At 43.0% G+C, this 13,009-nt stretch overlaps 1 protein-coding gene across 2 annotated transcripts in view; it reads right to left on the bottom strand.

Moving 5' to 3' along the window:
- Nucleotides 1-627: 627 nt before the first annotated feature.
- The window catches only part of smarcc1b (SWI/SNF related BAF chromatin remodeling complex subunit C1b), a 34,236-nt gene continuing 21,854 nt past the window's right edge, over nucleotides 628-13,009 (bottom strand). For both annotated transcript variants that reach the window (XM_088929228.1, XM_088929229.1), the window contains exons 22-28: nucleotides 12,421-12,476; nucleotides 11,694-11,829; nucleotides 11,058-11,209; nucleotides 10,725-10,859; nucleotides 5,902-6,130; nucleotides 3,915-4,046; nucleotides 628-3,280 (exon numbers count right to left, since the gene is read on the bottom strand). In XM_088929228.1, coding sequence (XP_088785354.1) covers nucleotides 3,189-3,280; nucleotides 3,915-4,046; nucleotides 5,902-6,130; nucleotides 10,725-10,859; nucleotides 11,058-11,209; nucleotides 11,694-11,829; nucleotides 12,421-12,476 — 932 coding nt within the window. In that variant the 3' untranslated portion in view covers nucleotides 628-3,188. The remainder of the gene's footprint in view (nucleotides 3,281-3,914; nucleotides 4,047-5,901; nucleotides 6,131-10,724; nucleotides 10,860-11,057; nucleotides 11,210-11,693; nucleotides 11,830-12,420; nucleotides 12,477-13,009) is intronic.

The raw sequence follows: 13,009 nt of genomic DNA, 5'->3' as shown, positions 1-13,009 counted from the left end.
GAAATGTTGTGGAGAAAAGGTAAGGAAAAATCATAACTGAATTTCAGTTCAGTACTCATTAAATTCAATTTCAAGTTACAGCTGCCAGATTTTTTTTTTATCGTGATCCTTTAGGAAAGAGGGAAAAGTGCTAGGCGTTTACCAATATGCCATGATTTAGGTCATGACAGTCAGATTTACTGTCTCCTTACTTAGTGGTTAATCCCTTCCCCATCTTAGCTAGGCACTGAGGGTGGACCTGTCCACAGCACTATCCTGTGAACCAGCCCTGCCCACCAGAGACTAGAGTTTGCTCTGTGGAAGCTCACCGTTTCTCAGCTGGAATTACACATTTTTATAATTTGAAAACGCTTCCACTTGTGATGGTACTAAAAATATGGAGAAATGTAAACAGCCCTAGACAGAGCAGAATATGTCCATTTCTTCTTGAAGAAGGATTACATGCTGTTAGAAAATTATGAGAACTTTTAATAGGTGAAATGAACAACTTTCTGAGTGAAAGATGGGTACTAAAAACAAGCCCTGGGCAATGGCAAAGAAGTCTTTTTCTGCACATATAGACATTTTAGTCATCAGAAGGGTGAAAAAAAGAAAATGAACCACAACCCAAACATCATTCACACACAGTTTCATACAAAACACAAGTTTTATTTGACAGTGTTAAGGTCTCAGTACCAATTTGACAATTACAAAAAAAAGAAAAACTACAAACTTTGAGAACAGAAAGTGGGTCTAAGCCAAGTTCTTTTTTTAAAAAAGACAATATTAAAATAAAATAAAAAGAAGCCATTAAAGGAAATGTATAGGGCAAAGCAGTTTGGTTCCCGTTACCTGTGATAAAATGATTGGAGGAGAGGGGTCGCAGCAGAAAGGGGGCCCTGCTGCAATCAGTCTGTTAGTAACGTCACCTGAGGAAAGCGTGGCCGGAGGGCCTCCACTCAGCAGGAATGCACTGCAGTCAGTCCGACTGACTGCTTCACACCACCTAAACCATCTAGGCCCTGCTTCCTATGCATGCAGAAGTAAAGCAGAAGACGAAACAGAACAACCTCTGCACACGACAAGGGCATTGCAGGCTGCTGAGATACTGTCCGAAGTTGGTGGGCTGATGTGGGGAGGGGCTACAAAAGAAGATCTTCAGGCTGTGTGCATGGGCTTGTGTTTACTGTACAACATGCACTCAAGCCCACGCAAAGAGGGAGAAAAATACCCCTGGCACAACGCCTGGGCTCATTTGCAAGTGTCGCCACCCTTGGTGCTAAAAAGCCTGCAATGTCAGAAACCAGTTCAGTGAGGTGCCGATGTAGGTAAGCCATCAGAAACCCAGAGACCAGACTGCCTGACCAGAGAAAGCACCAAACCAGAGTGGGAGCTGTTCTCTTGACTCTTAAACGTCAAAGGTCTATCTGCCTTCTGGATTAGAAGACAAAATAATCACACGCAAGTGGAGGAATACCAAATGACTCCACCTGAAAGTCATGCTGTCTGCAGGGACCACAGTGTAATTATCGGCCAATCAAGAGAAAATCTCTGTATCAACAGCGGTCTTAAAGATCACTCCAGCTGAAAAGTTCTGCATTGAGCAACTGCTAGTTTCTTGCTCCCCTGCATCATCGATTCCTACTAATTTTTTTAATGTATGAGAGCTCGTTTGGCAACTTGTCTGCCATTTTGCATAGGGAACATCAGAATCCTTTTGCATTATTATTGATCTGTCCAGTGTCTCCAGGTGGCTTGTTGCTATGTAGTGTACACAGCAGTATCATCAGTGTAAGACGGCCTCTTTGTAGCTCATTAAAAGTGCTGTTTACACTGCTGTCTCGTTTAACTACATCACTGCTCTCATATCTCAAGCAGCAGGGAATTCACATTGTTAATGCTAATATATAGACGATAAGATCAAAAGAAAAAGTCTTGATCAAATATTTCCTGATGACATGAGCACTGCAAGAGAATAGATCCTCTGCTTTCAAAGTGTGCACACATTTCTAATTAACCTAGACTTACAGGAGAAGAAATCTATTGAACACACATCCATTTCTCAAGCCAACAGAGCCAGTGTGAACGCAGCTCAAACCTCACGCGTTACTGACAAGCCATCAACAGTAGGGGACGCCAGAGAGGAGACCCAGGGGCCAGGGGTCCGAGGTAGATAGTCAAAAAGGAAAGACTAAAGATGCCTAAGGTTGCTGCTAGATTGAGGGCAAGGACAGGAGGGGAAGTGGAGGTGAAACAGGGTCTATTAAGTGTTGAGAGGATCTTCAAATATTCCCTACTCCTGTGCGGTACACAATTGCGGACAGCCGCCACCCAAGGCAGACTTAAAAGTGATTTCACTCTCACTCACTCCCCTTCCTGCATCACAGTCACTGCTGTGCTCTCTGTGCCTTATTTATCAGGAGTAAGTGAAAAAGGAACACATGTACAGTAAACGTGACAAAGAGGGCAAGTAAGAGACTAAGAGAAAGAGAGGATGACAGGCAGGCAGAGAGAAGCAGAGGGACCGAGGCAGAAATAGAGCTACAGGGAGAGAGAAATGAGGAGAATGAAGGTGACAGCTGTATCCTGTAGTGCTGTGACCCACACTGTCTTTCTTCTCTCCCTGCCCTGTCAGGTTTGACAAGAAAATGCCCTAATCCCAGTCCTCTGACTGTGCAGCGCTCTGCACTCCCTGTTCTAGAGGTACAATACACCCTACTTACAGATTATGTGCTGTCTTACTTTTTATTAAGATAAATGTAAAAACAACAAATTGTAGGAGAAAAAACTCCAAGCAAACTGAGCCAGGCTGTTCTCTCAATCTCTCATACGATAAAAACTCCACCGTTAATAAACCAGAACTACAAAGCCGCCTATCACTGCTACTCACCACTCAAACCCTCTGTCAGCAGGTCAGTAACTGATTCCTGTTAGAAACAGTAAGCATACATTTTCAGAGAGGGTAAAAAGCAAAGAAAGACAGCCTTCCATGATTGCTTGTCTGAATGTCTTTCTATCTGTAGCCAACAGCAAGGAGCAGGCAGCAGGGGGGGGGTTGGGGAGGTGTGCCTTAGAGATGCTCTCTCCTGGAAAAGACTGCACTCACACGGGGGGGCAGAAGGAGACTGGGCGTTGGAGGATGAAAGTGTGTGAAGGAGGGGGGTTTGGTTCGGTGTTTTGGAAGGTCCTGGGGAGAGGCTGTGTGTCCCCTAATTCTCAGCCACACGGGAAGGAGTGGCCACTGGAGGTCCCACTGGAGCTGGTGCTATCCCATCAGGCTGTCCAGTCGGAGGAGTAGGATCTGTAAAGGGGAGAAGACAGGCTCACTACTATCGCTCCAACTACACACAGCACTACCATCACCAGGCAGTGCTACTTCTACTGCAAAACAGACAGCATTTACCTTTACTTCAAACATCTACAGTACCTCCAAAAGTACTGAGAAAGCAAAATCAAAAATGCTTTCCCATTTTTGCCCACAGTACTGTTGCTTTACAGTCAAGAAATTTATATTTGTGATCATGAGTTTAATGCAGTATGTGTACATTCAATGTTTTAGTTTTGGGCAATTTCATTCATACATTCAACCCAGTGATTTCAATTGTCTGTAAGAATGGGGACACACTCATTTCAAATTGTAGAGTGTAAAAGGTTGGTATTTGATTGCAATGGATTGAGAGAACAACAGCTCTGATGCCTGTGACATGAACCACATTCTCTTTTTACTTTTAGGCAAGGAAGTAAACAATTCAAAATCCAATTCAGATCATCCACTGTAAAAGTAATAAAAAAAAACACAGAAACCAAAACATGATGTGACATCGATAATTGTGATAATTCCTTCGCGCCCCTGGAACGCAGTGAAATTGACAGGAGACAATGGGAAGTGGGGATCAGAGGGGAAAAGTGAGAGGTGGGGGGAGAGGGGTACTCACACATGCCATTGGGGGCTCCTGGGTGTCGGGGTCCCATCATGGGAGGCATGTTGGGCGGGGGAGGCCCACCAGGGGGTGGGGCACCGGGCATGACACGCCCAGGCATGGGCTGGCTGACCCCTCCCATCGGCCCTGGCAGGGAGAGAACAGGCCAGCGAAGAAGGTTTTAGTGAAGGCTGACCACACAGACAGAGATGGCGGTCTGATACAACGCTGACTCCCGGCCAACATCCATATGGATCAAAACAATATGCAGAAACTAGTGGGAGCTACAGAATAGTAAATGCAGGAAGCAGGGATATTAAATATCACACAGGTGAAAAAGAAGAAGCCTTTAAAATAACTTCATATAAAAATAAGGATTAAAACCAGCATCAAACTCAAAAGTTTGTACATGTACATTATCAGGCCTGGAGAGATTACTTATCTGATTATAAGGTTACTATAGAGTCTGCTAGATCTACCTACTTCTCTCACATCATTGAAAATCACCAAAACAACCCCAGACATCTTTTCTCCACCATCAACAGACTGCTCAAGCCAAACTGCTGTAATTGTAATTGTGTCTTATCTTGTGTATTCTTCTTATTTATTGTTATTGTCATCCTGTAAAGCGCTTTGAGAAGCCACCTTTAAAGGCACTATAAAAAATAAAGTTTATTATTATTATTTTTAATGATAATTTAAAACAGAACTTCACTTATTAAATTTTCTAAATGATTTTTACTTCTGCAAACAGGAATGAGCACAGGTAATGCTAAAAATGTGTTTGGGAGAGAGATCCCATGAACATCATTTCTGGATATGGATGTGTATTCGCAGTGTTAAAAATTTTGAAAATGAATACCCCAATACACTGTTTAAAGCAATCGTTACCAGTGTGCACATGTAGTGCCCCTGCATCCTATTTTGACAGACTTGCATTGATCTCATCTTTGTAATAAGGCTTACAAATACAACAAACATGCAGAATTAGTTGAAAGCGCATTTCACATAATTCTGGAATATCTAAAATGCCATTGGTGTCTTTGTATGTGTTAGAAATTAATTTAACCTGACAACTCAAGGTGTTTTCATGATATGCATTTCAATAAAGAATGATTACATACAAAGTATTTGATCTTTCAGAGGAGCTGCATTAACATAAACCACTGCCATAGTTAAAATGAATTGCAAGCCCATTACTTACACCCTCACTCACAGCACAGGACTGTACATCTTTAAAATGCAAGTGGTGTTCAAAACCCACTGACAGCCTCTACGCACTGACTGCACCAACACCTCCAGAGCTGCATTACATAAACGATGTATATTCTTACATTTCTGAATACACAAATACACACCACTACCGCCGAGGTGTAGCCCCCACCTCAATGATGCAACAGCAGCCAAGGTGTGCCAGTACACACCGCACATCAGCTTTCAGTGTGGAGGAGAAAGAGCGATTAAGCCAATTCATAGATGGGAACTATTAAGGCCATGCAGGAAGCAGGGATATTAAAGGCCATGATCGGTAAAGGGTAGATGCAAATTTGGTCAGGACACTGAAGTTAACACTCCTTATCTTTTTGAGAAACTGCATGGGATTTTTTAATGACCACAGAGAGTCATGACCTCTGTTTTACGTTTCATCTGAAGGATGGCGCCTTTTTACAGTAGTGTCCCCATCACTATACTGGAGCATTAGGACCCACATAAACCGCAGGGTGAGCATCCCCTACTGGTCCACTAACACCTCTTCAAGCAGCAACCTTAGCTTTCTCAGGAGGTCTTCCATCCAGTTATTGGCCAGGCTCACACCTGCTGAGCCTCAGTGGGCTGCCAGTTGGAAGGTGCAGGGTGATATAGCTGCTAGCTACTGTAGTTAGATCAAGCTGAGTTAAACACTTACTCCTCTATATTCAGGATGGGAATCCACCGGTTTAATCACAATCTTGGGTCTTCTCAGGGTGTGCACTGTGAAAAGCTGCTGTGTACTGTGCCTTACCTGTCTGTGGGGGATGGTGAGAGCCCATGGGGTGGTGCATTGGGGGGAACCCAGAGGGGGGCTGATGACCCATCATCCCAGGCGGGGGACCGTGGTGGGCCCCGGGATTCTGCGCGGCAGCCGCCTGCTGCTGTTCCATTTGCTGACGAGCCTTCATCTCCGCGTACTTCAGCTGCTCCATGTGGAAAGCCTGCCGCTCCGTCAGCAGCTGCTGTCTCTGCTGCTCCAGCTGTGGAGAGAGCGGGGGGGGAGAGAGTGAAAAACACAGCTGGACGGCAAGGGAGAAGAGAGCAGGAAGCAGAGGGTGAAAACGGCATGAGAAACGCAGAGCAAAAAAGGGAAAACAGGGAGTTCCAGCAAGGAGGGAGAGCAGAAACAGGAAAGAGTGAAGAAGTGTCTGAAAAGCAGAAGTTCAGAGATAACATGAAGGAAAAAGACTTAGGATATAAAAGGATATAAAATGTTTTTCTCTACTTTAGTAAGAATGGTTAACACAGCAAAGAAAGAATCAAACCTTATACTGCAGAAATGAAAAGGCACATGTATGTCTGGCTGGCTGAAGGGTACCACTGAAGTACAATCAGTGAAAAAGACACTTATTGAAAGCCTGTAGCTTCTATGGAGTAAGGAAAAATTACAATCTAAATATAATCTGCAGCATTAATCTCTGCACTGGGGCAGAAGGGCAAGGAATGTGGAAATTATTTTATTGGGGTCGGGGCTTTAATGCATTCTTACTGTATGAAAATCAGGGCTTGTGTATTGTCACTTAAAGGCCCTTGATAAGATCTCCATGAATTTAACGTCCACAAGACTTACAGCCCTTACCCGAATTAACACCACGTCTGAAAACTCTGTGCGAGGACATGAGAGGAAGCTGGAATTTCAGTGTGTGGGAGATTGAAAAAACACTTTGTTCACTATCCGGAAAATGATGCATAACCTGAAGACTGATAGACAGACTGAGATATGATAATCTATCACCCACAGAACAGTTCTCAGTAACTGAAGCGCACTATTTCCACTCGGTTATATAAAAACTCATTGTCCAGGCACTTACTCACAGTTCATCTGATGGTATTCTTTGAGTCTATATTTGGCTGCATGTATTTTGTGTAACAGATTGCAAGTGCTTTTCATGCTGTCCAGAGAGCCAGGCTGAGAGAGGACAGTTATTGTGCAGAGGCCAATGAAGACTCCCTTATGAATCAGACTGCCGTGCTCAGAGGTGAGAGCCAGAGCTGGCAACAGAAACAACACTACACAGAGGAAACCATACCAATTAAGCTTTTTCCCCATCACTGTGGCAGACCAAGAGATGTTTCACAAAAACCTACATACTTATTCGGGCGACCTTTCATTGTCTTAAAGAGGGGCATATGTCTGCAATTCTGTGCGTCAGGAGACGGCAGCAGCTCAAGATGAATCCTGGCCACCTTGGAGAACTTCCATCTCAGTCTCCAGCTGCTCCTAACATGAGAAGGCTATGGACTGCTGTTTTACTGTTCCTGCCTACTTTGAGAATGCATTTTACAAATGGCTGTGCTTACAGGAACCCAAGCATGAAGGATTTTTGCTTTTTTCCTCCCAATATCTTTCCACTGCAGTAGGAGCTCTTCTTATTCCCTTAGAAAGATTAATTCTCTTTCATTTTATCACATCATACATAACATTCCACCGTGCTGTGGGGTGAAGATACTGTCCTGTACACATGCTTCACTGCTCTGCATTTATTCACTGAGGCAGGCCCAGTCTCTTAAATCTAATCATGATCTTAACAATAACCTCAGCTCTAGTGCTTAACAAGCGCCACCCTAACTCTATCCCTAGCATTAATCCTAAACTCAGGATTAAAAAGGTTGTTTGTAGACTGACATCTGAATCAGAGGTGCACATCCTGGAACAACAGAGCTCGGCTCATACAATCTCAGCCTGGCCTCACTGGCACAGCTGAGAGCCCTGAGAACCTCAGTCCTGGAGCACTTTCAGATCGGGATAAAATATATATTGAAGAAATTAAAATGGGTGATAAAACTTTAAAATTCTTATTTGATAAGAAATGTGTGCTTTATTACTCATTAATATAAAAGTATAGAATTAAACAGGTAGATTCTACAAAGTCTGGAAAAACAACACGAATGACTGAACAGTAGCCCGCTGTGATTTGATGATTAACTTATAGTTCATAAAAAATTTTCTTCATGACCTCTTTTCAACTCACAACTGCTGTGCAATATGCAATACACAACACGGTTAAAAAATTGGGGAAAATGAGGTGGCAAATTGATAAAATCACAGGTATGATAAAATGGCTCACTAAAAGCCTTAGCAAAAAGGTATAGCAGGTCTTTAAATCACTTCTGTTGACAGCGTGTCTAATGGATTTGGGCAATGATTTACAAAGATGTGGAACTGCAAGAGAAGGCTCAATTATCTGCTATGTGGAGCAAGGTGCTTGGCAGAGGAAGAAAGCCTGTATCATCGGATCTTACATTACGAAATAAGATAAGTTGTGCATTTAGTTCCTAGGATTATTGCTAGACCATTCATACTTGAGCAGGAGAATCTTTAAATGCCTCTCTAAATGTCCTATGGAGCCACTGCAATTTACATGGAACAAGGTTATGTGCTGATGCAGGCTAATTGTAGTTACACCACTAAGTTAGTTATTGTATTACACTAATCATGATGAGGTAAAAGCATCAATCCATGTTTCACCAATCTTACACTGCAAGGGTCTTAACCACACAATGCTGGTGTGATGTTGCCTAAAAACTCACTTAAAATAATAAGCCAAGGAAAAGATTTGTAACTTCGGAGAAAGGACTGATTTCAGCACCATCAATGACAACAAGGTACCAGCTTTGCAAAATGGATGTTAGACGCTTACAGGCATAAACCTGTGTCTTGTCATAGTTAAGCATAAAAAGAAAAAAAAGAGAACATTTTTTTGGAAAGCAATCTGAGAGATTGGCAAGATGAGCAAGGCTGTGCAGTGGAGGTATGAATGAGACCAAGCCTGAAAAGCAGGACCTCAGGGGCTACTGCTCAGAGGGCTTCAGGCTCATCACAGAGAGAGAGAGAGAGAGAGAGAGAGAGAGAGAGAGAGAGAGAGCGAGCCTGAGAAAGTGGGAAGGGGTGGGAGAAGAATAGAACCGAGAAGAAAAGAGTCTCTATTCATTGAGGAGGGGAGTGAAAGATGCAGGGAGGGCGAGTTCAAGCCAAGCCCCCTCAGCCTGTGCCAATTTGCTGTATTAGTCCTATTCTCCCTCCTGCCAGTAGAGAATTGGGGGCCAAGGCTGAAAATGCCCTCTGCTGGGAACAAAAAGAAGGAATAACTTTCTCCTTTCTTTCCATATGGGAATCTGGAGGATGCTGAAACATGTTGCTAGCGAGAAGAATTTGAAACTAACCAACAGTCCTTTTGCTGCCTTCTGAGTACATATGCTATTGTACTTCTGATAGAAATATACACTGTAAGATCAGTATATCTAACAGAAAAAAAAACATTTAATACAGATATACCATGCATGCATCGTGCTTAATATTAAAGTGAAACTGACACAAATTGTAAAAACAAATTGCGAATTAGAAAAGTGTGGGCACAACACTAGAGGCACTGCAGAGCAGTTTTTGAATTACAAAAGTGATTTAAAGCTATGAAAGAATATTTTTCGATTCATAGACATTCAAGATGGCAGAAATGAGGTATTTCAGAGTCAAAATCTAAACGGTAGCTATTTGTACAATACAAGTGACTATGTAATGTACACAGGTCTGCAACAAATTAAATGCCAACAACCAGACACTTAGTGATCTCAACACACATCTGGATGATGTTGTTTGTGTATTTTATTTCAGCACATACAGTGCCTTGCAATAACGTTTTGTTGAAATATGCCTAATAAACACTTTTTAAAATGAGTGTATTAATCAAAACTAGACAGTTAACAGGTTTATGCATGAAATTTAAGTGTCAGCAAAAGCAATAAAGAATCAATAGATTTTTTAAAAAATGTGTACATATTTGTAACTGAACAAAGTAATGGGGCATCACTAGAAGGGGGGTGAATACTTTTGCAAGGTATTGTAAAAAAATGTGTTCTCTGAACTATCTGAATGGCACCTAAATTTTTCTTAACTAACACACGACTGCAAGGGGTGGGTGAAAATGAGAAACGACTGCATGAGGCACTACTGCAAACCCAGAGCCTTCAATAACAGAATTCGAATGCTCTCAGAGCCACGCAAGTAAAACTTATTTCAGCTTTTACCTTACAGTGCTCTCGGTAGCACATAAGCAGAATCACCACCCACTGATTAGGCTCAAGACTAGTTTGTGAGTAAAATCTTTTAATTAGACAAATCTGACATCCTCACACCTCTCCCCCATCTCTCCAGTCTCACTGCCCCTCTACACCTGCCTTCAGACACCTCCTACAACTTGCTCCAGTGACAGAACCACCACGTCACATATGCTGGGATAGATTCATAAGACCTCACAGACTGAAGTGCAATCAGACAGCATTCTCAAGTACAGAACGCCAATACCTCTTTCGGGCAATGTTGTATTCTAATGAGAGTTAATTCATTTTCACTAACATGCTATTCCAATGTCCCCTCCTTGAGCACTCTTATTAGCTGTCAAACTGCCTCAGTCCTCCTCCTGCCCTTCAAGTACTTAAGAATGACAGATTCCTTCTTAAGAGCAAAACAGCTTCCACTTGAGTGACTGGCTGGCGTACTGACTCCTTAAGAACATTTAAGTCCTCCCGTTTCTCCTAGCTCTTCCTTCTCCCCACCTCCCCTTTGATCCAACTCACCGCCTCCTTCTCCCTGTCCATGATGGTCTCCAGCTCTTCAAAGTGTCTCAGCTTGATCTCCAGCTTCTTCATCTGTGTCTCCACCAGCAGGGCCACCAATGACTTGATCTTTCTCTCCTCCACTGCAGCCAGGTGCTGAAATACACAGAGGTGCACTGTGGAACAGATGGAGGATCGCCTGGGGAAGTACTACTGCACTCAATGTTAAGCCTACCCAGGAACAAACAGAAATTGTCAGGAAGCCATTTCCTAGACAAAATTAAATGGAGGATTCTGAAGCACCCATTTTCCTGCAATGACTACAGAAACTGTCAGGGTGTGGCGTGTACTCACCTTGGCTTTGGTGGCCGCAGAAGCCAGGGCAGCAGCAGCAGCTGTGGCAATGTTGCCCTCCTCCACCTCGGGCTCCACCTTCTTTCTGCCATCTTCCCCCTCGCCCTCTTTACTAATCTCACCGGCCTCCTGGCTCTCCTCTTTCTCCTTGTCTGGAAAATATACGATACAAGACCCCCCAGTAAGTCCGGAAACAGAGCTCTTCCTGCTAGCCCAAAACCTTCACTTACGCTGCAAGTCCTCCATGACTCACAGTTCTACCCTCCCAATCCCTTTACAACACTGGGCTGAACTGCCTCCCCATCTCCTGGAACCTCAGCTTTAATAATTTCACAATGACTCATAAGAACAGTAATAATGAGAGGAGGCCATTTGGAATGTTTGGTAGTTAATATCTAAATGTTCCCACTGAGTCTTTGGTTTACCCTTTGGGTAACAAATTGTACCCCTATACTTGGTTTTAAATGCTTTTTGTGGAGAAAATTCATCTCTCCCAGTACCTCCATTCTAATCACTGGGTCACACAGTGTCTGCACTCCGAGTAATGAAATGACAGAGTCAGACAGCTAGAAGCTCCACTGCCCAGTGTTTTTGTCCATTTTTTAGCAGAAAATACTGATATTTGTGTAAATCTACCTGTTTTGCTTTCCTCTCCTCCCTCACTTTCAGCTTCCTCTCGCTCGCACTCCTGGGACTCGTTCTTCATCTTCTCTCTCTCAGGCTGTCTTTCTGTTGTCTCGCTGGGCTTCTCAACCTCCTCTTTGCTCTCCGCCTGAAACGGGCAGGTCAGACAGGTGAAGTGGATTGGCCCATGTTTCGCAGGACAACGAAACCTTAGCGAGAGGCGGAGAACTGCTGGAGTTCTAATGCTGAGTATTTCTTATGATCCCAATCATCTCCAGTCTGCACTACTGACACCACACCCCAGCTGACTGTACTCCTAAGGTATGAAAAACCATCAGACCTAAGATCAGTCACTACAACTTTACTTCAAAATAACTTAGTAGTGATGTAATAAATCAGTGATTGTAAATAGTTTGTGGGGTATAGACAGAAAAAGAGCAGTAAAGGATCTAAAAATAACTACTAATGTGAGATAAATACAAGCATAGTGTATGGAGAAGGTGGGAATGTGGCGTTCTGTTAGTTTATGGCTAATCACAATAACCCAAAGTGCACAATAGTATCTGACCAGATCAGGCTGGATGGCACCTTGACACACAGGTTTAGAGTTTCTTTTTCTGTTCAATCCATTAGATTCAACACAGTTCTGTCTTTCAGTATCCTTGACTAAAGATCAAGGTCATGGTTCTATGGCATTGGACCCGACACCAGTAACTGAGACACTGGTCCACCCACTCACCTTCTCAGGCTGCTGGGAGTCTGAGTCAGTCTCCATCTTTTCAGGCTCTGTTGATTCTGTAGGGAGAGGAAACAAAAAGAGTACAGACTCAGTCGGGCTAGACCATGTTGTCTGCCGCACATTAATGCATGGATTACAAACCCCACCATAAAGACAGGCCTTGCTTTCTTTATATTCCAGGTGAAACTCTGCTTAAAATGCAATCTAGGCACAATGGTGGAGAAATCTACCACATTTTCAAGATCCCATTAATGCTTTCAACATTTTATAATCCTTCTTGACACAGACCAATTAAATCATTTAAATTGTAATGGATATTTTTCCCCACAAAAAAATAATGATCAGGATCTTTCTCTCACTGAGATTATTTGCCACAGAACATTCGTGGTAGTCTTTACCCAGTGTGCCCAGGATCAAGTTACTGAGACTGCAGAACATACAACACTGCTGACATTCTGTGGGAATATTACAAATATCACAAAAATTGTTTGTATAGTAGCTTTTATGCCACAGGATTTGAGACACTTCACATATGAAACTGAGAACAACTGAAAGACTTGATATGGGTAGTAAAATGTCTGTCTCTTGA

The sequence above is a fragment of the Atractosteus spatula genome, chromosome 12, assembly GCF_055471065.1.
Source record: "Atractosteus spatula isolate fAtrSpa1 chromosome 12, fAtrSpa1.hap1, whole genome shotgun sequence".
NCBI classification, from domain to species: Eukaryota; Metazoa; Chordata; class Actinopteri; order Semionotiformes; family Lepisosteidae; genus Atractosteus; species Atractosteus spatula.
The sequence above is the reverse complement of the archived record's forward strand: the minus strand, read 5'-3'. Positions and strand labels throughout refer to the sequence as shown.